Genomic DNA, 23,109 nt, shown 5'->3' with positions numbered 1-23,109 from the left:
TTGAATGCATTCGCAATTGCCCAACTGTGATGTCACTCGAGCAACTGTGATCTTATCTTAGTCACAATTTGTGATGGAAGTTATGTCAGTGGGGCAGTTCTGTGTGTATGTGTGTGTGTGTGTGTGTGTGTGTGTGTGTGTGTGTGTGTGTGTGTGTGTGTGTGTGTGTTGAATGCATTTGCAATTGCCCAACTGTGATGTCACCTGAGATTTGGGTCTGGATTTGGGTCTGGATCGAGGAAACAAGGAAGAGGGTGTGTGTGGGAAGTGATGTCACTCAACTGGAAATTATGTCACGCAATTGCTCGAATGTGATTTCATCAGGCAGTGATGTAGACACCTAAGATGAAGTCACCTAAGAGGTCATCTGGAAGTCTCTACTGTAAATGTATGTTGTTATTCGCAGTGGCAGGAGCTTTTAATTCCTACAGTATATAATGCTAGTTTAACCCTTGTGCCATGTTTTACTATACTTATGTTAACATTGCTTCCACGGAGGAAAGAAATTGCCAGATTGGCAACACGTTGTATGCAAATTAATATGCATACAACAGTTAACCGGTTAAGCGTTGACATCCCTACCTGTGTTACCTGACTCAGCTTGGCATGAGTCAGACACGAGTTGATTTCAGTGTGAACGGCACCATCCGGCGTACTACTTCTTATGCTAATATGGTAATTGTTAGCGGTATTGCTACTTCATATGCTGATATTCAAGTTGTTAGAGGTATGCCCCCAGGTCCTGTCTGAATCGTCATGCAGGGATTAACCAACCGCGTGTTGACTGACTTGGTGTGAATTGGCAAAAGAAGGGTTGAACCTGGGTCAAGCAACCTTGGACAGACCCTGCTCATTGTGTGTGTGTGTGTGTGTGTGTGTGTGTGTGTGTGTGTGTGTGTGTGTGCGTGTGCGTGCATGCATGCATACCTGCGTGCTTGTGTGTGTGTGTGTGTGTGTGTGTGTGCGTGTGTGTGTGTGTGTGTGTGTGTGTGTGTACGTACTGGGTGGCGGCCTGCAGCAGCCTCTGTGCACGCAGCAGAGCCTGGTCTCGCTCCTCATTGGCCAGCAGCAGTCGTGACATCAGAGCCTGGTCTCTGTTCTTCTGAGCCGATAAGACCTCCTCTAACACTGAGGAGAGGAGACAAGGCAGAGGGGAGGAGAGAGGAAACAAGGAGAGAGTGGCGGAGAGGAGAGGACAGAGGAGACAAGGAGAGAGTGGCAGAGAGGAGAGGACAGAGGAGACAGAAGACAAGGGAGAGGAGACAGGAGATGAGAGAGGAGAGAGGAGGGAGGAGAGGAGAGGTGAGAGGTGAGAGGAGACAGGAGAGGAGAGAGGAGATGAGGAGAGAGGAGAGAGGAGAGGAGAGAGGAGACATGGAGAGAGTAGAGGAGAGGACAGAGGAGACAGGAGAGGAGACAATGAGAGAGGACAGGAGAGGAGAGAGGAGACAGGAGAGGAGACGAGGAGAGGAGACAATGAGATAGGAAAGGAGAGAGGAGACAAGGAGAGAGAAGAGGAGAGGTGAGAGGAGAGGAGACAAGGAGAGAGGAGGCGAGGAGAGGAGAGGGGAGAGGAGAGAGGAGACGAGGAGAGGCAGAGAGGAAATTAGAATCATCATGAGAAATCTCAAACACTGCTGCATAACAACCTGGTCTCGGTTTGTGAGAGACTACCCTGGCTACCTGACAGGGTTTTTCCTATATAGAGAACCCTACCCTACCAGGCTTTTTCCTGCATAGATAACCCTAGTACCTACCCTACCTTGACAGGGTTTTTCCTACACAGAGAAACCTACCCTGCAATACTATACCAGCCAAAGTATCACGCTACCAGGTAGTATCATGATACCACAGAGATTTTTGTTGTTCTTTCGTTTTATGAATGTAGTGATTAAAGTCTCTGCACACCCAGAAACTCCCGCACACTGTCGGCAGACACTTGATGAAGGTCTGCCGACCGAAACGTCTGTTCATCCAATAAAAAATATATCTCCAGAGAAGGCGAGACAGTGTGCGGGAGTTTCTGTTCTACTTGTTTGATGAATGTACAATGTATTTACCTACACAAATTATATTAGGCATGGCCAGGGCCGGTATGCACCTCAATGTGTGTAATTAGCTATTGATGTGATGTCATCAGTGATGATGTCAAAAGTGATGTCATAAGGGCGCGCGCGCACGCACACACACACACACACACACGCACACACAAGGAGGCATTGTGACAAGACTGATCAGTGATGTCAGACACACACAAGGAGGCATTGTGACAAGACTGATCAGTGATGTCTTGTCACACACACACACACAAACACGCACGTCAATAGGGCAGGCGAGGCCAGGCAGCAGCCGAGCTGCATCACCAAGTATATATATTATACACATACATACAGTATATATTTAAGACTAGACAGTGTGATGTGTTTATACTATTGTACTTTTATACTATTATACTTCTCTAACCATTTGTTGGCCTGCATAGCTCAAGAAGAAATCCTCAGAAGTGACACAATTTATGTTCAGACAGACAGAGCGAGGCAGCTAACATTACAGCCAGAAGCTGTAAAGCTACTCAGCGGTCCCACGTTTTGTTGTGACAACGTTTCCCGGTGCAGTGATAACGTTTCTGTGTTCATGAAAAGTATGTGTGTGTCTGTGTGTGTGTTTTAAGACTCCTGTCAGCTGAGCTACATGCTAGCGACCTGTTTGCTAATGGATAGCAGCTGGCGCTCCACATCTAATGTTACAGATTTGCCTACTTCAACGCCGCATAGAAACAAACACACGTGTTGTTGCTTCCAGAAGAGGGTGCACTAACGTCAATATAGGATTATGAGTGCAGAAACCAATGAATTTGGGAACACAGGTAAAGCATTGTGCTGCTGTCACCATCAATCCACGGTAATATAGTGTCTCATGGTAGTAGCATCGTTTAAAGCAGTGGTTCTCAACTGGTGGGTCAGGGCCCAAAAGTGGGTCACGGGGCCGTTTTGAGTGGGTCGCGGATGTGTGCATGAAAAAAAAAGTTCTTCTACACCTTGAGGATGGCTGCGTCCATGGCCAACATTACTGTCTTTCAGAGGCTGTAGCAGGCTCATTTTTAAAGCCAGATATGGTATCCTTAAACTAGAAGGCCTAAGGCATCCATTGGTGCCAAACATGTCATGCTACTGTAGCTGCGAGCATCACCAGTTTAAACTTGTTTAAAAAGCATGTAGGCCTAAAAAAGAAAATCCGACATTTGGGTCACGACTTAATGACTAAGAAAAATGTGGGTCGTGAGGCTAGACCAGTTGAGAACCACTGGTTTTAAAGCAGCTGGTATTAGAACCCTACCCTACCCTGCCTACCCTGACAGGGTTTTTCCTGCATAGAGAACCCTACCCAACCCTGCCTACCCGCACGTTGCATTGCATATCAACATTTCTAGATATGTGTATATCAACATTATACAGTCTGCTATTGAAATATTGTGGTGGCCAGTAAGGGCGTTGTGGTCAGGTGTGGATGGAGAGTGTAAACATTGACTCTGACGCCAGAGACCTGCGTTTGATTCCCAGCGTGTAACTCTAACCTTAACCAAGTTGGTTTATTTGCGTAAAGTTTTCAAATGAACGTTGGAAACGGGGCGATGTTTTCAAATTATCTGACGTCTTGAAATGTACGTTGGAAATGCTCCTGTGGTGGGAGGACTTGTTGAAATGTATTGTTGGTCCAGAAACTAGGGGTCGACCGATTATCGACATTTTCGATTATCGGCGTCGATATTCAGCATTTTGCCGATTATCTGTATCGGCATTTTCATTGGCTGTTTGCCGATATAATAATTTAATAAAAAAATGCGCTAATTTGGGGCTGCTACAGCTGGAAGAAGCCTCTGTCTCCTACATAGTCCATGGGCCAAGGCTGAAATTTTGACATATCGGTACCACCTGAGGTGACCGCACAATTTTGTTATTTTTGTCTTCCTACATGTCTCTAGTTTATATTTTGGTATGATAACCCTTCCGATTTGGTAGCTTAAGGATAGTTATCACTCTGTAAACAAACCTACCCCCAAAAAATGACAAAACCCTGATTTCATCATATTTCCTGAACCACACATGATAACACAGAAAATGTGATGTCTACCCCTATGTTTTCATGGTCAATGATTATAATGACACCATATACAACATCATAAACTGTTCACATGAATAGTTAATGGTGAATTCAGTGGTGTTTTGGTGAATTTAGTGGTGTTTTGAGATGGATACAATGCAATTAGTCCATGGGCCAATGGTGAAATCGGTACCACCTAAGGGGACCGTGCAATTTTTGTATTTTGTCTTCCTACATGTCTCTAGTTTATATTTTGGCATAATAACCCTGCCAATCTGGTAGCTTATTGATAGTTATCACTCTGTAAAAAACCTACTCCCATATAAATGACAAAACCCTGATTTCTGTGCATCAGAATCAGAATCAGAATCAGAAAGACTTTAATGATCCCCGGGGGGAAATTGGGACAGGTTACAGTAGCTCGCACTCAGAACACAACATTGCATAAAATAAACAGCTAGTAAAATGCGATAGTAAGCAAAAATAAGCAAAATTATAGCTGCTGTGCAGCAATGAGTCGTGGCCGGGCAAGTCTCAAGGCTTTGAGCTATTATGACATCAAAATTGCTCGAGTGACATCAGTGACGGCATCACAATTGCTTGAGTGACTGATGACATCACAAATACAACCTAATTGCCCTAGGTAATTAGGCTATACACGGGGCCAGAATTCAACGTTTTGATGCACTGTGGGCTAAATTTTTGACCGATCGAAAATCTGTTTTGATACTTTTGTGTAGGACAGTCTAACGATGCAGATGCTGAAGTTTGGTGTCGTTTGAAGAAAAAATGTGCGAGGAGTAGGGTTTAATTAGTTTTACAGTTTTTGCAGTTTTGCGGTCTTTAGACTTTGGCCATAGGTTGCATTGTACAAAAGTTTCTCCTCATTTGGGCGCACATTTCGGTGAAAGTTGCAAAGCCGTAGCACGTATGCCTGATTTTTTATGAATTTTCAAAGTCTGAAACTTTAGACGGTCGCTGTAGTGCCACCGTTAGGACTATTGGCCCCAAATTTGCGTCAAAGACGTTTGGCATGGGACTGGACCTTTGTGCAAAGTTTGGTTAGTTTTCATGCATGGAAAGTCGAACTTCCCGGGAGAAGAAGAATAATACAGGCAAATACAATAAGTGGCCCTGCCGCTTCGCTGGCCCGGCCACTAATAAAGTAGAGTACGTATAAAGTAAGCAAAATAAGTAGAGTAAGTATACATTACGTGACAATTGCAGTTATTGCACACTGGACTTATATTAAGTCGGCTTGCCCTTTACATTACACGTGGCTCAGCCAGGCATAGTTAACCTATCGGCTGGCTCAGTCTCAGGGAGACTGAGCGTCTCCGAGGTGCTCTTTTAACACATTCACTGCCAGCCGTTTTTCAATACTGTAGTTAGCTTCTGCCAAGGTTTTTTTTTGAGGATTCTGGCTCATCTTTCAAGAGCCGAGGATTCGTTTCTGTTAGGATTTTGTGAACACACAATATCTCAAAAGAACTAATAGAATGTGTGCTTTCTCTGTCTAAAAGAGTTAGTTTGTAGAGTTAGTAGTTATGTAAGCATTAGCAGTTGAATACAGCATGGTTTCAGCGTCTGAAAATTTATTCTGAGATAAACGGCTTTTTGTGAAATTCGATAGAACAGTCACTTTAACCATTCATTTTTGGCATCAGTAAGACGTCAGACATCTAAACAATAGTTTTGAACAGTAATTTCCTCCATAACAGCAGGAAACCCCCCTCTGCTTCAAACTCCTCCCTCCGTGGGCGTTCTCCTCCGCCCTCCTTGGCTCTGCAGCGGGTCTGTCACAAACGAGTTGCTGCTGCCTGGCTGCTGCCTGGCAGTCTGGATGGGGCTCGCTGGATGGGGCTCGCTCGTTTCTTGGCGTTTCGGTTGAGAGCTCTGATGAAGCTCTTGCGATTCTGCGCTTATTTATGCTGCGTGTTTCAAAGTGTGCACCCAGTCTATTCTTGGAACCCCCCACCGTTGCCACCGCTGTGCGTCAGTGCGAAAGCGAAAGCGTTTTCGCCATCCATTTTACAGTATGAGAACGGCTTCCTTGCGCTTTTCCCTGCAGTTTTGGCTCGCCTCTTTCTACTCAGGAGAGACATGTCGCCACTCAGTGGGTCGGTAAAATAGATTATACACATTCAATACCTCCAATATTTGTATAGGAGACGTAAAAGGGTTGGATCCACGTCCCACCGTCAATTTTTTTTTTTTTTTTTTAAGCCGAGATATCTCGTCATTGGCAGTCAACCGTTGGATTTTGTAAGCCGAGATATCTCGTCAATGGCAGTGAACGTGTTAAGAGAGCGGTCTCATGTCATATTAGTCCAGATGATATGTGAAAATCATGTTCACTTTTTCATAAAAGCATGAAACTTATAGTTTATAGTATAGTACACATATAGTTTGGGGCCCCGTAAATCTTCAGAAATTAAGCCATCACAAAAATGCCTCGTGGTGGCCAATCTAATTCCGCCATAAGCGAATTATGTAGTTTGCATCATATCTCCTGAACCACACATGATAACACAGAAAAGGTGATGTCTATCCCTATGTTTTCATGGTCAAGGATTACAATGATACCATATAGAACATCATAAACTGTTAAAGTAACTAATGAATGGTGAATTTAATGACGTGAGAAGGAAATCACAGTTTCTGATAACTGATGCTATAACCTCAATTCCATGACCACTCTCTGGCTAAGATTTTTTCATGAGTAATTTGACTTCTATGGGCCTTTTGTTAAAATAGCCCCCAGGCCCCTCCCAAACATCCTGGGACTTTCTGCCAGACAGCCAAATCCAAGATGGCCACTGATACAATCTTGAAAAATTGACTTTTGAACCAGAGCACCTAGAATAATGTATGAAGACACTTTTCGGTGCAAGTCAACCACAAAGAATCTGATTCTGACATCAGTTTAACATTCTGACATAATTTTGACCCAGAATTCCAAGATGGCTGCCATCCAGTAGTGTGAAAACTTAACTTTTGAATGTCAACATATACGTATGTGGTGTTTGGGGTTTACCATTTTTAGAGTAAGGAAGGAGATTAACAATGGTGAATTATAGCTATTTTAATTGCAAATCCATGCCTACCAAACATGGTTTAGTAATGACAATTATTGTGTTTTGAGGGTAATTTCATAATTATGTTAGTCTCGCTGGCCAGCCTCCCCTCCCTACTGGGAGAGGAGTCTGGCACCACGGAAACAGGCAACTGGGATAAGCCCTCCCCTGCTCTACAGCTGCTCCCCATTGGAGCGACTGTTTCAGTGGCTGCCGGATGTCCGCTCCCGGCTTATTACAAACTCTGTCATTGGCTCCGACCATGTCAATCAGAGGTAAATAGTGCCCTGCCGCCTCAGTGAAAACAACAACGCTAACTAGCTAGCAAGCTAACGGCAGAAACCTACACGCTAGCTCGTTGCTACACGCTGAAAAGGGCAAGTTGGATTGTTGGAAACTATTTTCCAAGGGCACTGCCACTAAGCGCCACCCATCGCAATCCCACTATGGAGACCTGCGGCACCAGACTCCTCTCCCGGTAGGGAGGGGAGGCTGGCCAGCGAGACTATGGGATAGGTGAAGGTGAATAGCCTATGTCCATTGTCCAAGTTTTCTCAATTAATTTCCCTCATTGCGATGTGATAAAAGTTGCTCAGTGAGTTATTGATTGCCTCACTGAATTATCTGCTAATACCCAATTTTAGCAGCAGAATTTGATGTCCTGGCGTGGCACGTCCGTGTGTAATGACATATCCAAAAGGAATTTTACCCTGCGCTGCGCTGCACAGCACAGAGATTATGGTGCGCTCAAGCAGTGCTTTTTTTTTTTGCGCGTAAGAGGTGCTGCCCCGCATTCTGCGCAGAAACGCCTGGTGTGGCATGTGGCATGCCTATGTCCATGACAATAAATATCCTTGAACCTTGAACCGAAGTTGCAATAAAGTGAATATACATCATAATTACCTACGCTGACATTGCAAAAACACCATGATCTTATGAGCGATTCGTATGAAGCGCTGCCTGGCAGCCTCGCACAGTGCAAAGTGTGGAGTGTGGAGATAGGTCTGTCTATGCGAGAGAGATGAAGCAGTTTCATTGAAAATGTGCGCATGCACTTTGTTGCAGTGATAACGATAACAAGATAACAGAGCTTATTTGTGTACTGATAGCCTAATATATCTTTGAGTTACGTTGGTGCCTGCAGTGCTGTGCAACTCAAACTTATCACCACCGCTGTTGAAAAGGGCAATAGCCTAGTAACGTCACAAAGTAGTGTATGGGGCACTAGTTTTTAATTCCATAGTAGCGTGTCCACGGTGTAGCGTTTTTTTAATCAAATGGCCATGGTTGTCAGTAGCGAAGCTGTTTTATTGATCCAGTAGCGCTGCGTGTCCGCAAAATAAATTTCCACTGGCTGTCTGGCAAGCAGAGCAGACTTTTTTTCTGTTCTCTCTCTCTGCTTGGAACAAGGGACCGAATAAACTAGGACGAGACATTTCATCAGCGGACTCTCTGTTTGTTTCAGAATCAGAATCAGAATCACTTTTATTGCCACAGTTTGCAAGTTACATACGAGGAATTTGTCTTAGTGTCTGTATGCAGCATAGCGGTCACATCAATAAGAAGAAGAGATAAGAAGTAGGAAGATAACTAAAGACAATCGCAAAGTTGCAAGTGCAATCAAATCGAGTAAATATATACAATATGTACATGAGTGGTGAAGTGTTCTGTGGATGATAAATATGAATTTACGTTGGATTTACATGAGATTTGCAGACTGAGTTAAATAGACGTTAAATAGGCAGTGGATTTACATGAATTTACAGTCGGAGTTAAATAAGAGTTTACATTGAATGTACATGAAATTTACAGGCTAAGTTATATAGGCATTAATGTGCAGGGAATTTACATGAATTTACAGTCCCAGTTAGACAGGTATTAAATTAGATATGAGTTCCAGTTTTATGGGGGGGGGAGTTCAGTTGAGTTTAGGAGGAGGTTTGGAATGAAACAAGAAACCGAATAAAGACATTACGTTAGCGGCTGCACGGATGAACGTGTTTGTGTCAGTATTCTCCTTTGAGAGCCTGGGGGTGAGGTTAGTGTCAGGTGTAAGCGGAGGGAAACCCTCTATTATTTTGTTACTGTGGTGAGTCTGTGTTAGTTTGTTAAAAGTATAAGTCCACAGCTTTATCTTGATAATATGCCCAAGTCTCCACTAGATTGAGCACACACGCACGCACATGCACATGCGCACATGCGCGCACACACACACACACACACACACACACACACACACACACACACACACACACTTTGCTTAATCTTAACTCATTGAGTACCAGCCACTTTTGGAGAACGGACGCTCCCAGTGCCAGAGTTTCAGAGCGTTTTCAGTGATTTCTCGAGGCCCACAGAATATTGTGTGATATTACTATGTAAACACCGAACACGCCCAAAGAACGATGAGACTCTCTTCTATCACCAGCAAAAAAAAGTTTATTGATATCATTTTCCGTTCTTTAGTTATCAGCCGGAGAAGATTTCAGCAAAAACAGACGTTTCAAACTAGAAGCTGAGATAATGAGCCTTTTGTGAAATGAAACATTTCAAGCACATCACTGACTCTGAAGCTAATATTTTCTGATGTAGTGACACCTAAAACATTTGAACAGTCATTTCCTTCAATAAAACAGCAAAAACAAAGGAATTTTGATAGCAAAATATTATTTTTTAGCTGCAACCAGCAGCTCTGTGGGATCGTCACTTTGGCTGTTTCCAAAGTTTTTATTGAATAATTCAAAAACCCCTTCACCAAAACATTTAAAAATTTACATATGGCAAGTAGAGACCATGAGTGACTATGCCAGAAAGAATGGCCAGGATTCATCCATAGGTGGCGCTATACACGTGTGTAAGCATTTCAAAATGCACAACTTTCTTGAATAATTCAAATTCAAATCCCCTTGACCAAAAATGTTCAAAGAACAGTTCAAATGTTCAAAGTACAGTTCACAGTTATTTTGAGAAAAAAAGAAAATAAATTTGTACAGTTATGTATGTATGTATGTATGGGATGCTGCAACGATGCAAGTCCAGTTCAAAGTTATTGTTATGATGTACAGTTATGTATGTGTGTGTGTGTTTATCCAGAGTAGTCCAGCTGAGTGTGGTAAGCTATGAAACACTCTCCTGGGTGCAAGGGGACACAAAAGGTCTTGCACCACATTTTGGTCTCTCTGCGCTGGCCCCTGCGTACGCAGACCCTACACCTTCTTGTTGGTCTTGCTTTGCTGGTGGGCATCAGGTATTCCAGCTTGTGTTTGGCAATATGGGTATCGAGCCTGCAGTCTGGGTCGGTGTTGTATGGTGCCCTGCGTGCCCCACCCCCCTCAACTGCAACTTCCTCCTGCAACTTCCTCCTCCTCCTCCTCCTCCTCCTCCTCCTCCTCCTCCTCCTCCTCCTCCACAGGTCGCTTTGAGGTCCATGACTTCACCACCCTCCGCATGAACTCCAAGAGGGTTTTACACTCCCCTGGGTTCCTGGCTTTGTAGAGGATGTAGGCGTTGAAGATGCACACTTGGAACAGATAGGCTACAAACTTCTTGGGCCAGTTCAGTGTCTTCCGGATGAAGGGGTAGTAGGCAATGTTTTGGTCCAACCTATCCACCCCATTCATGGAGGAGTTGTATGCCACAACACACTCTGGCTTGAGCTGAGCAACTTTGTTTGTCTGTCCCTTCTGCCACACGTCAACGCTCTGCATGCTGTCTTTGTGGCAGGTTGTCACCATCTTCACCAGCCGTTTGTCCTGCCAAGCTAAAACCATAACCCTCTCATTGTGATGCACAACTTTTCCCCCCACCCCCAGGTCAGTCTTTGTCACCTCCCTGATGATCTGAGGTTCCCCCCTATTCTTCCTCAGCATTCCACAGACATTGGTTTGTGCTCGCAGTAAACGCTCACACAGTGCAACAGAGTTATAAAAGTTGTCCATGTAGAGCGTGTAACCATGACCTTGAAGACGATCAAGGAGCGAGAACACAGTGTCTGGCAGAGTGCTAGGTACCCCAACATAAGGCTGCATGTTGAAGCAGTACCCTGTGGCAGAGTCACACAGTATGTAGGATTTGATTCCATACTTCACCGGCTTCTGTGGGTTGTACACCTTGAAAGACAGACGGCCCCTCCACAGCATCATACCCTCATCAATGCAGATGTTTTGACCTGGTTGGTACAGCTCCTTGAACTTGTTGACAATATAGTTCAACACAGGGCGGACTTTTGTCATTTTGTCCGTCGCATCCTGTGATGCATTGTCATTGTAGTGAAGGAAGCGCCAGATGAGTTGAAACCGGTTCCTTGGCATTGTCTGGTTGAAATAGGGAGTTGCATCTATTTCATCTGTACTCCAGTACAGTGCAATGCTTGGCTTCTTGATGTAGCCAGTGATGAAAGAAAGTCCAAAGAACGTTTTCAGTTCTGGGACTGACACTGGTTTCCAAGCATTACCTCTGCTATGTGGCAGACTGTCCGGGTGTGCTTGAAAATACTGAGTGGCAAAATTGTTTGTCTGTTTCACAATGTGTTGGAGCAGCTCATCCGTCAGGAACAGCTCCAGGAAGTCAGCTGGCAGGTCGGAATCCAGCTCCGCAGCAGCATTCTGGGGTCCACGGGTTGCAGTGAAGGGGATCTGGTTTGGTTCCCAGTCTGCCTGCTGCCAGCCTGTATCTTCCCCACCTCTGCTCGATGCAACTGTAAATTATTGAAATATATATAATTATCAAATAAATTTTTTATTGCTTGGTTATGATGTGTAGATATATATATATATATATATATATATATTTTAGCTTTCTTCCTTGAACTGCATGTGGGAGTGGGAGTGGGTTTTCTCCTCGATGTTGACGATGTAAATTATTGAAATATATATATAAATTATCATAAATACATTTCATTATTGCTTGGTTTTATGATGTGTAGGATATATATATATATATATATATATATATATATATATATTACCTGTCTTCCTTGCACTGCCTGTGGAAGCCGTGGGAGTGTCTCTGCTCGATCCACAGTCTGTAGAAATATATACAATTATCAACCACAATTGACCACAGTTTTATTGCTGCAGTTTTACTGACTATAATGCCTGAACCTGCTCAATCCATGATCTGTGGAAATATATCTACCATAAATATACATTGTGTTATTGCAATGTTATAGGCTATTTAGAAAAAAAGTTTTACCTGCTCTGCTGCGTGTGTCAGGCGACGAATCTCTGCTACCTCCGTCAGGCGACGAATCTCTGCTACCTGCAGATCCCCATTCAGGCAACCACTCGTCGGAGGAATCTGGATCCGGCTCACTGAATTCATCAGACGTATCTGAAGTTTCAGTTGTGAGCTGAGATGAAACTATATCCGATTCTTGACCAGTACCATCGTCTTCTTCATTGATCACTCTTTCTTCTGCACGCTGAGAGGAACCGCGCACTCCACCATGCTTCACTGTGGTGGGTGCAGAGGTAACAGAGGCCGCCGGTCCCATCTGTTGACCAGTACCATCTTCTTCATCGATCACTCTACGCTGAGAGGAAAAGCGCACCCGGCTAACGTTAGCTCTGGTGGTGGGTGCCGAGGTAACAGAGGCCGCCGGTCCCATCTGTTTACCAGTACCATCGTCTTCATCGATCACTCTACGCTGAGAGGAAAAGCGCACCCGGCTAACGTTAGCTCTGGTGGTGGGTGCCGAGGTAACAGAGGCCGCCGGTCCCATCTGTTTACCAGTACCATCGTCTTCATCGATCACTCTACGCTGAGAGGAAAAGCGCACCGGGCTAACGTTAGCTCTGGTGGTGGGTGCCGAGGTAACAGAGGCCGCCGGTCCCATCTGTTTACCAGTACCATCGTCTTCATCGATCACTCTACGCTGAGAGGAAAAGTGCACCGGGCTAACGTTAGCTCCACCATGCTGCACCGTGGTTTGAGCAGCGGGAAAAGTTTTTTCCTGGTCGCCACCAGAAGTGGTGGCACCGGTACCACCACTAGTGCCTTCTCCAGCGATCGCCACACGTTTAGGCACAGAACACAAGCTCTCTTGCAGAGTAAGCTGCTTGTACTTCTCGGGTTTTCTCTTACGCTTCGCCATGTCTGTCTCATCAAAGGATCGCCGCTCACTACAAAGAACAGAGTTTCCGTTTCCCCAACGACTTCTTCTCTGTTTTTTACTCAACTTTCTCTAATCTGGAGAGCACTGTCGCCACCTAATGGGTCTGTAAAATAGGTTATACACCTTCAATAGCTCCCATATTTTTACAGGAGATGTATCAGGCTTTGATCCACGTCCCACCGCAACGCAATTGACGACTTTAGTCGTCATTGGCACTCTACGTTACTATTTGAATTGACGACTATAGTCGTCATTGGCACTCAATGAGTTAATAGTGTGACTATTTTCAATTAATATTGCAGTTGGATAAACTGAAGAAAATGCATTTTAACAATGGGTCGTGTTATTCTAAATTTTGACACCAAGATTTTCAATTTTACTGCAAAGGTTCCAAAATATCGGTTATCGGTCTCTTTGATTAGCGATAATCGAAATCGGTATCGGCCCTGAAAAAAGCATATCGCTCGACCCCTACCAGAAACATTGAGATTGACCATCTCTGAGGTCTGCAGAAACCTCAAATGCCAACATTTTATTCTGGGGACGACCAAGACAGTTTCTCTCCTCTCTCTTCCTCGTGTCTCTATTAGTTTGTCCAATAAGAGCTGTGATCTCTGACTTTATTAACACAGCTACTGTATTACTGCTGCTGCGTGCGTGCGTGCATGCGTGTGTGTGTGTGTGTGTGTCTGTGTCTGTCTCCCTCCTGGTGGTCCATAACTCATAATGATGAAGAGAGATGACCACAGCTCACTGGACATACAGCAATATGGGGGAGGGAGAGAGAGACAGAGCAAAAGAGAGAGGGCAAGACAGAGTGAGAGAGGGCGAGAGAGTGGGGAATAGGGTATGGAGAGAACGAGAAGGGAGAGAACGTGCTTCCAATCTCCCATTTTCTCTCTCTCCCTCCGATAATCCCAGTGGATTACATCTACACATCCATCAACACCTTCCTCTGATGTCTTACACACACACACATATACACACACACACACACACACACACACTCTCACTCTCTCTCTCTCTCTCTCTCTCTCTAAGAAAATCAATATTGCATTTTAGCTGGAATTTGCTCGTTAAACATCCATGCAAATCACACACACACACACTCCTCTATTAAACTAACAAGTGCCTCGTTAGCTGTCACCTCGTTATGAGTGCTATTGTTTTAATTAGCAGGGGGGGGGGGGGTGTGGGAGGGGTAAAAAGTCTGGGGTAAAAAACTGAAAAATTCTAATATTTAACAAGTGGAGGCTGGAACAAATATGATTAACTACAATATAAACTGTAAAACAAACTGTGTGTGGTGGGGGTGGGCGGGGGCGGCGTCTTAGAAAGGGAATTAAGACAAAATATGAACTCTTAAATCTGTAACCACCGAAATATGACCACAGAGGGGCGCTGATGCACATGTTCTGCAGATTTGTGTAACAGCGGACGGTATCTGCCCTCAGAGACATTGGATTCAGCTCAGGATCCTTTTAACACATTCACTGCCACCAGTTTTTTTTTACTGTAGGTAGCTTCTGCCAAGTTTTTTTTTTGAGGATTCTGGCTCATCTTTCAAGAGCAGAGGATTATTTTCTGCTAGTATTTTGTGAACACAAAATATCTCAAAAGAACTAATAGAATGTGTGCTTTCTCTGTCTAAAATAGTTAGTTTGTAGAGTTAGTAGTTATGTAGGCATTAGCAGTTGAATACAGCATGGTTTCAGCGTCTGAAAATTTAAGCTGAGATAAATGGCTTTTTGTGAAATTCGATAGAACAGTCACTTTAACCATTTATTTTTGGCATCAGTAAGACGTCAGACATCTAAACAATAGTTTTGAACAGTAATTTCCTCCATAACAGCAGGAAACCCCCCTCTCCTTCAAACTCCTCCCTCCGTGTGTGTTCTCCTCTTCCCTCCGTGGCTGCAGCGGGTGTGTGACAAGCGAGTTGCTGTCTGTGCTGCCTGGCTGCCCCTCGTCGGGCGAGTCTGGATGGGCTCGCTCGTTTCTTGGGGTTTCGGTTGAGAGCTTTGATGAAGCTTTTGCGATTCTGGTCTTATTTATGCTGCGTGTTTCAAAGTGTGTTCCACCCATAATCTATTATGCAAATTTGCAATCTCCCACCGCCAGCTCCCTGCGCGAAAGCGAAAGCGTTTTCGCCAATCCATTTTCATGAGAATGGCTTCCTCACGCGGCTGTTTTTTCTTGGCTTTCTCTCGTCTGGAGAGCACTGTCGCCACTTAGTGGGTCGGTAAAATAGATTATACACATTCAATACCTCCCATATTTTAATAGGAGATGTAAAAGGGGTTGATCGACGTCCCACCGTCAAAAAAATCAACGCGATAGGGATAAGTGACACTGTATTACTCTGCAACAGCACTTTCTGACCCAAACAACCATCTGTGGAGTAATACCATGCACGGCAGGTGTAGGGATATGGAAGTTCTGCGGTTGAGAAGATGTAGTGCCAAAGGAAAGGGCTGTTTGGCAGCAAGGTAAAGCACTGGAAATGTTAATATAGCGTACACTTAAACTGATGTTGATTTGTTTAGCTGGGTCTTCTTTTAAGTGGCTAAAAAGTGTTTTGCTGCTGGCACCGTTTACAGCAGTACATTGCTCTACTTCCCTGAGGTGAGTGCGCTGACTGGGCTCTACTGCAGCTAAAACACTGACTATCAATGAGTTGCTCATGAGCCCCATGCCAAATAATCTGAAGTATCCCTTTAAGTAGGCTATAGCCTTAATTATGCCGTAGTGCAGCTATCTATAGAACGGCTTGTGCCCGTAGTGTAGCTTTCTATAGAACTGCTTCTGCACGTAGTGTAGCTTTCTATAGAACGGCTTGTGCCCGTAGTGTAGCTTTCTATAGAACGGCTTGTGCGCGTAGTGTAGCTTTCTATAGAACGGCTTGTGCCCATAGTGTAGCTTTCTATAGAACTGCTTCTGCCCGTAGTGTAGCTTTCTATAGAACGACTTGTGCCCGTAGTGTAGCTTTCTATAGAACTGCTTGTGTCCATAGTGCATCTTTCTATAGAACTGCTTCTGCCCACAGTGTAGCTTTCTATAGAACTGCTTGTGTCCGTAGTGCATCTTTATAGAGAACCTCTCGTGCACGTTAACTCATTCACCACCAAAGACGTCTTTGACGTGTTATCAGGAATAGCCATCCACGCCAAAGACGTGTTTGACGTGTTTTTGTTTTTATTAGTGCAGCGCGTAGTTCAAACACTTCCCCAGCCTGTGACATGTTATCAGGTCCCTGCCCTGAAAGACAAGCCAACAACACGTTAACAAACACATACCGCAGCTGTTGTTTTGAAATGAGCAGGAGGAAAAACAGAAAACAGAGAAACGCGCTTCCTTGTGCAAAGGAGAAACGCCATTGAAACACCCCTCAGCGCGCTGCACGAGCTGATCGGCTTGCTGCAGGGCAGCGGACATCGATCGTTCGCGGTAGTCAAACCCGTGACCAACATGATCGATCCTGGTCCCTCGACCCCGTTCCTGTGTCCCAGCCCGAAAGAGACGAGACGGAGTCACAACTGTGTGAGCAGGAGGAGAACAGCAGCCTCGCCACAGAAATGGCTTTCACACAGAGCGAAGCAGCACGGCCACTTTCCTGTCGAGGGCGAGGAAGACTGGATTCCAATGCGACAGGACCCGGATGATCTCGCGGTAAGGAGTGTGTGTGTGTGTGTGTGTGTGTGTGTGTGTGTGTGTGTGTGTGTGTGTGTGTGTGTGTGTGAGAGAGAGACTACACTGATCTCTGCATTCTATTCTATGATCACACTCACTCACACTGAGTAAACTGTATTGTTGAATGTAAAAAAAGCACTTCATGTATATATATATATATATATATATTTTTTTGTCATTTGTGTCATAATGAATAATATTTACATGTCTGATGTCAATACAGTTCAAAATAAAAGAATTGAGAGCGAGTTCTGCCTGAGATTGTGTGATTTACAAAAATGCCATTTTCTGCAATTTATCTTCTCAGAGAGACCTTTTTGGTGAAAACAGGGTGTATATAAATGGCTATAAGTAGAGTACAGAACATGCTAAAAGCTCACTTTTTTTTTCCTGGTGAACCCAGAGACGTACATCTTCATTTTGAGGTATTGCAAATCACTTTGGTGCTAATAGATAATTTACTGTGGGTCTTGAAAGATGACCAACAATTATGAAAATCTTTGGCCTGTGCTAAATATTGGCAGTCCTAAACTGGCCATGAATGAGTTAAGTGCAGCTTTCTAACTGTGCGTGTTCAAGTCGTGTTGTTGTCTCTTGTGTGTGCCCCCCCCCCCCCCCCCTTCACCTCACCTCCTCTCTCCCAGCTCCTGGCCTCCTGCTGTTCCTCCCTCTGCTCCTCCACCTCCCTCCTCTGCAGCTCCATCTCCTTCTGCACCAGCTGGGCCTGCAGCTACACGTACAGGCACACACACACAGTGTCAGTGTAAAGCCAGGGTCTCAGGTCTTTTCCAGACTGACCGGAGGTTAAACCTGCTGAGGAAAATATTCCCCTCTGACTCAAAACACACACACACCTAGTGGGAAATTGCTGTCTGTCTGTTAGTAGTCACAGCTACGTGCCAACCACACACACACACACACACACACACACACACACACACACACACACACACACACACACACACACACACACACAGACACACACAGCCTGCAGCTGTAGAAATGAATACAGTTTCTTCCTACTGTGCACAGAGGGAAACCCAGACGAGACCAAACACACATGCACCCGCACACACACGCACACACGCACGCACGCGCACACACACACACACACACACACACACACACACACACACACACACACACACACACACACACACACACACACACACACACACACACACACACACACACACACACACACAGTGACCCCCATTCATCTGGACTGGCTTTGTCAGACTTGGCAGTGAAAGCAGTAGAAGAAGAACAAACAGTAGCTGAAGTAGTCTGGAGTAGTTCCTCAGCCTCTCTGTGATGTTTCTGAGGTTCTTCAAAGGTTGCGGACAAGACCAGACGGCTCATCCCAGTCAAAACAACCTCTTTCTGCTTCCATATTATGGTCGAGTTACATGTAACTGTACATGTAACTGACAGGAAAGCTGGAGGGGGAGGACATGTTACCTAGATGCTATGCCATATTCTAGGAACACTTCAGGTTCTGAGGTTTGGCTCAGGAGTCACCTTTCTGTCTGTAATAGCACGGACACGCTAACAGACGGCGGTCAGTCGTCAGTCAGTCACACTGTCTGTCTTGAATCAGGAGTCTTTGTCTCGTTGTGGTTTTCACACTATATGACTGAGCTGAGACAAGGGATCACATTACATGATCTTTCACCAGGAGAATCCCCGACCAGTCCACAAACAGTCTCATACCGCTAACCGCTTTATTTCTAAACACACACGCTGGCACAACATACTGTATATGGGTCATTCTACACATTGCTTCAAAGTCAGAATTATTAAGTTCACTGTTATCTTAAATATTTTGGGTTTCAATAGATAATACAATGATCTTAAGTACAGTAAACATCTAAGATTTGCATAGCTACTTAAAGCCCCCCTCCAGTGTATTTTGCAATTTTAAAGATATTCCATGTGTTACTGTGATTTTCCCTGCTCTGCTACGGTAATTAGCCACAGTGTTCACCAGTGTATTTTGTTGACAAATGACCTTATTTTGGGCTCAAAGTCCTAAAAATAAAAAACGTTACTGTTGGTAAAAACGGGTGATGACATCAATCTGATGTGACGTATGATATTCAGATAATACATTACAGTAAATACTGTAGCTGGTGTTAGACTCTGGCATTAGCTAGTTGTTAGCTACGTTAGTTACAGTACATGGTAACAAAATGTCACTGAATGACCAGTTTGATATAACTGTTAACCAGTTCGATGCAGGCTCTTTCCATAAAGCCCACCAGCTTTGATATCTGTTGGCTAGTTCTTGATTTAACAATATTGTGGCTCGTTTTACGTTTTATGGAGGTGCAGGCAACTGTCATGGCGGCGACTTTTCCGGAATTCCCGCTCTGGTCGCAGACAAAGAGTTTAACAAAGAGGGAACAGACACACAGAGAAGAGCACAGCAGTCATTATGCTGCAGTGGAATAATGCATGGAACAAGCAAATAGCTTCGGTTCTTATCAATTTAATTTCTTTGACGCAAATGATGACATGTTGATACAGCACACACACATGTACGTTTTCATAGAACATAAACGTTGTACAGGTAGGAAAAACTGACTGGAGGGGGACTATATATGCTTTTTAAATGTATTTTTTTGGTTGTGGGAAAGCAGTTTGCACCAAACCGGTAGAATGGCTGATATACTTTCTCCATCAGACCACTTGCCTGCCTGCTGCAGACAGCAGAAATCACCCTGGCCATGTCTGCCTCACTGCGCTCTCATTGGCTGAAACACGTCAATGGGCCCTATTCTCCCACAGGCCTTCGGCGCTAAAACTGGCCTTAAACGCAAAAAAACGTGCCTTGCGCCTGCCTCGGGAAGATATCAATATGGCTTTACGCTGCCAAATGCGCTTTAGGCCGAATGGGCGTGGCGCAGTCCCAGAATGGGCGAGAATGGGCGTGTCGGCCTTAAATACTGGCCTAATGATATCTTCCCACCTGCCGTAAATTTAGCGCTTAGTGCTTTTGAAAACCAGGCCTATTCAGTGCGCCAGTTGCGCGGAGCGCTCCCCTCTGGCTCTCCTCTGTCACCCTTCTCTGTGTCACTCTCTCCCTCTCTCCTCAGTCTGACAGGCACAATACGACTGTCTCTCTCTGACTCCCTCGCTCAGACAGACACAACACACATCCAATAGGAAAAAGCAGTTGTAAGTTCACTGCCTGTGAATGTCCCAGCATGCAATGGGGTACTCCATTTCACTACTAAATAGCAACCAAATGAGCCGAAATAGATATAAAGGTCGATCTAAATAATGTGTAATGGTAACACAACCTGCAATTGTAGAACATTTCAATATTGGACCAAATAAAACATTGAAATGAAAACACCACCCTATGTGAAACCTATATGTCATCCTGGGCCTATATATCCCTTGTCAATTTAACGTGATTTAGATAAGTGACAGCGTAACGCACTTCTACTGTCATGTACCTACTGTGATGTCTGCTCCAATAAATTGGCTCTACTTCACATTTTAGTTTTACAATAAAAACACATTTATGCAATGACTTTACATAATGTAGGCTATATTTATGTGCATATCCTACCATCCTAGCAGGGGAGAGAAAACGATATCTTTCTGGACAAACTTTCACCAATCTAATTAATCTCATCATATAGGGATAGGCTATATTTTTCTAGCTGATGCCTTTAGATTAGAACATTCTTTTCACTTTGATCTTGCTATAGTGTAGCGTATTTACATGCTTGCAGTATTTAAACTGCAGTTAGATTGGTTTGAGAAGCATATGGAATAATAGCCTATATATGGAGACAGACAGACGGGATGAAGGGAGGGGGGGGGGGGCAGAGCGCTTGGGTTTGTCTGGTTTTACTGGACCACTGGAATTGGAGCTTAAAAGGCAAGCGTGTGATTTGTTTATTGCACTTATCCAATGAGCATGACGGTGCATAATTTTACGCTTAGAAGGCGTGGTTGTAATGCTTTAGGCTGCGTGTAGCGCCAACACCAAGATATCAAGTGCGCTGGTCCACGCCCACTGCGCCAGGCGCTCGGCCTAGAAACTACACCGATGCAACGATAGGGGCCAATGGCTCTTCCAACACGACCAGATATTTAGCCTGCTAGATATCTGTCAGACCTCTGTGACTCATGGGTGAGCTCTCGGGCAGTTTGAGGGGCATCTTTGAACAGTTCACACATAGCAATCAAGCATGAATTTGTCTAGTATAGTATAGTATAGTATAGTATAGTATAGTATTGTATTGTATTGTATTGTATTGTATTGTGTCTAGTCTGCATGGGGCATAATGCTCTTTTTACTTTTATTTTCACTTGGCAGATGCTTTATCCAAAGCGACGTACAACAGAGATAAAAACAATACAAGCAATATACAGTATACACAGTACCAGAATAATCTAAAACATAGTAAAATATAAGGTGCTATCAGTGCATTGATCTTGATACAAAAGTGCCTGTATGATGCATTTATGCAAGTGCGTCAGTGTGGAAGTGGACCTGAAATAATTGAGTCTTAAGTCTCTTTTTGAAAATAGTAAGAGAGTCAGTGGTACGGACAGAGTTAGGTAGTTAATTCCACCACCGGGGAACAACAGAGCTCTGTGCTGCAACACCTTGAAGCAGGCTCGGCCTCACAGCATACTGAGCCACACTCCTGGCAGTGCCACCATCTCCTGCTGCCAGCTCAGAGCTCAGCTCCATCCTTCTCCATCAGGTTACAGCTGAGTGTTGTACAGAAGCAAACTCCAGCTCCCATCCTCACACACACCTCTACTTCTCCAGTAATCTGTGTTTGATGTAGTCCGTATGTGTGTTCTTTGTCCTGTCAGGTGGTTGTAGTGTTTAAGCCCCACCCCAGTCCCATGCACACACAGCTTACTTCCTGGTTAGGTCAGCAGGAACCGGAGACAAATGGAAAGCTCTGAAAACTCTCAGAAGGAGGAACGACTTTGAGCAACTTTACCTTCACAGATGAGATGACAGGGTTGTGTGTGTGTGTGTGTGTGTGTGTGTGTGTGTGTGTACCTTCTGGTTGAGGTCTCTCAGAGAGTCCAGTTCCTTCAGGAGGAAGGAGATGTTCTTGTCTCGATCCAGAGACAGAACCCGCCCGGCCGCTCTGTTTGACCCAAACACTGGCTCCTGATGGGGGCTGTGGGGGAGGGGGGAGTAGAATACATCAGCATATAAAACAAAACAGACTCAAGAGAAGTACCACTGTGTGTATCTGTGTCATGGTTCTTGAGGATGTTCAGGGTGGTTCCTGTGACATCTGAAGGAAAACGTGTCTTTGCAGAACATCTGAGAACATCTGAACCTCAGACTGGTGGAGGAGGTGGGGGGACAGACCTGCATCACCTTTCTTGCTCTTGTGTCTTAGGGCTGTCACGATACTAGAATTTCTAACTTTGATACGAGAAATTATTGATGCTTGATACTGGTGCACGCTTACACAGCAGATTACCCCTGCTCTAGTCATCAGCCTATCACCTAGTTCCTCATTGCGCGGCTCGCGAGACGCTGGCGGCTCTCGAAGCTTTAGTTGGCGGCTCTAAGAATTTGCAAAAAAAAAAAAAAAAATTAGATTTCCCCCCCCCTGCTCTCCCCAAAATTTGAATAAACCTTTATGGCATATTATTACAATACAACAATACTGGTGTTGACAGTAATAGAAGGTGCCAAATCATTCAAAACAATAAGCATTTTGCTTTTAGGAGTATTGTGCCAGTGCGCAGCGATGTTCCAAAACGTGTCAACGTGTGTCGTTGCCTGGGAAATGCACATCCCATAATACAACTGTTCGCATCGCATCCCATAATAGTATGATGAATGATGATACTTGGGATGCCATTGCGAACATAGATGTGAACAGGTTAGCTAAAAGTTTAGCGTCGCCAGCGACGGCCCCCACCGTTGCGGTCGGGGTACGTTTTGAAATCCCTCCAGGCCTGAAAGATTTTCTAGGGGAAACTGGTATACTGTATATATATGTGTGTGTGTGTGTGTGTGGAAAACAATAAAACACAAAAAAATGGTAGGCAGATGTGCTTGGTTGGGGTGGCTTTTGGTGTTTTGCGGTAAAAGTGGCTCTCCTATTGACTTTGTCCTGCCAG

General features: G+C 44.5%; 1 protein-coding gene across 1 annotated transcript in view; it reads right to left on the bottom strand.

The window, feature by feature from the left end:
* The window catches only part of mipol1 (mirror-image polydactyly 1), a gene marked incomplete at both ends in the record, with an annotated part of 108,077 nt that extends 85,726 nt beyond the window's left edge, over nucleotides 1-22,351 (bottom strand). The window contains 4 exons of the mRNA XM_083633042.1: nucleotides 1,002-1,128; nucleotides 17,614-17,713; nucleotides 22,025-22,148; nucleotides 22,314-22,351. Coding sequence (XP_083489168.1) covers nucleotides 1,002-1,128; nucleotides 17,614-17,713; nucleotides 22,025-22,148; nucleotides 22,314-22,351 — 389 coding nt within the window. The remainder of the gene's footprint in view (nucleotides 1-1,001; nucleotides 1,129-17,613; nucleotides 17,714-22,024; nucleotides 22,149-22,313) is intronic.
* Between the last annotated feature and the right edge of the window lie 758 nt (nucleotides 22,352-23,109).

Source organism: Poromitra crassiceps, assembly GCF_964638095.1.
Source record: "Poromitra crassiceps genome assembly, chromosome: 3".
Taxonomy (NCBI): domain Eukaryota; kingdom Metazoa; phylum Chordata; class Actinopteri; order Beryciformes; family Melamphaidae; genus Poromitra; species Poromitra crassiceps.
Note: the sequence above shows the minus strand (reverse complement) of the source record. Positions and strands in the feature narration are given on the sequence as shown.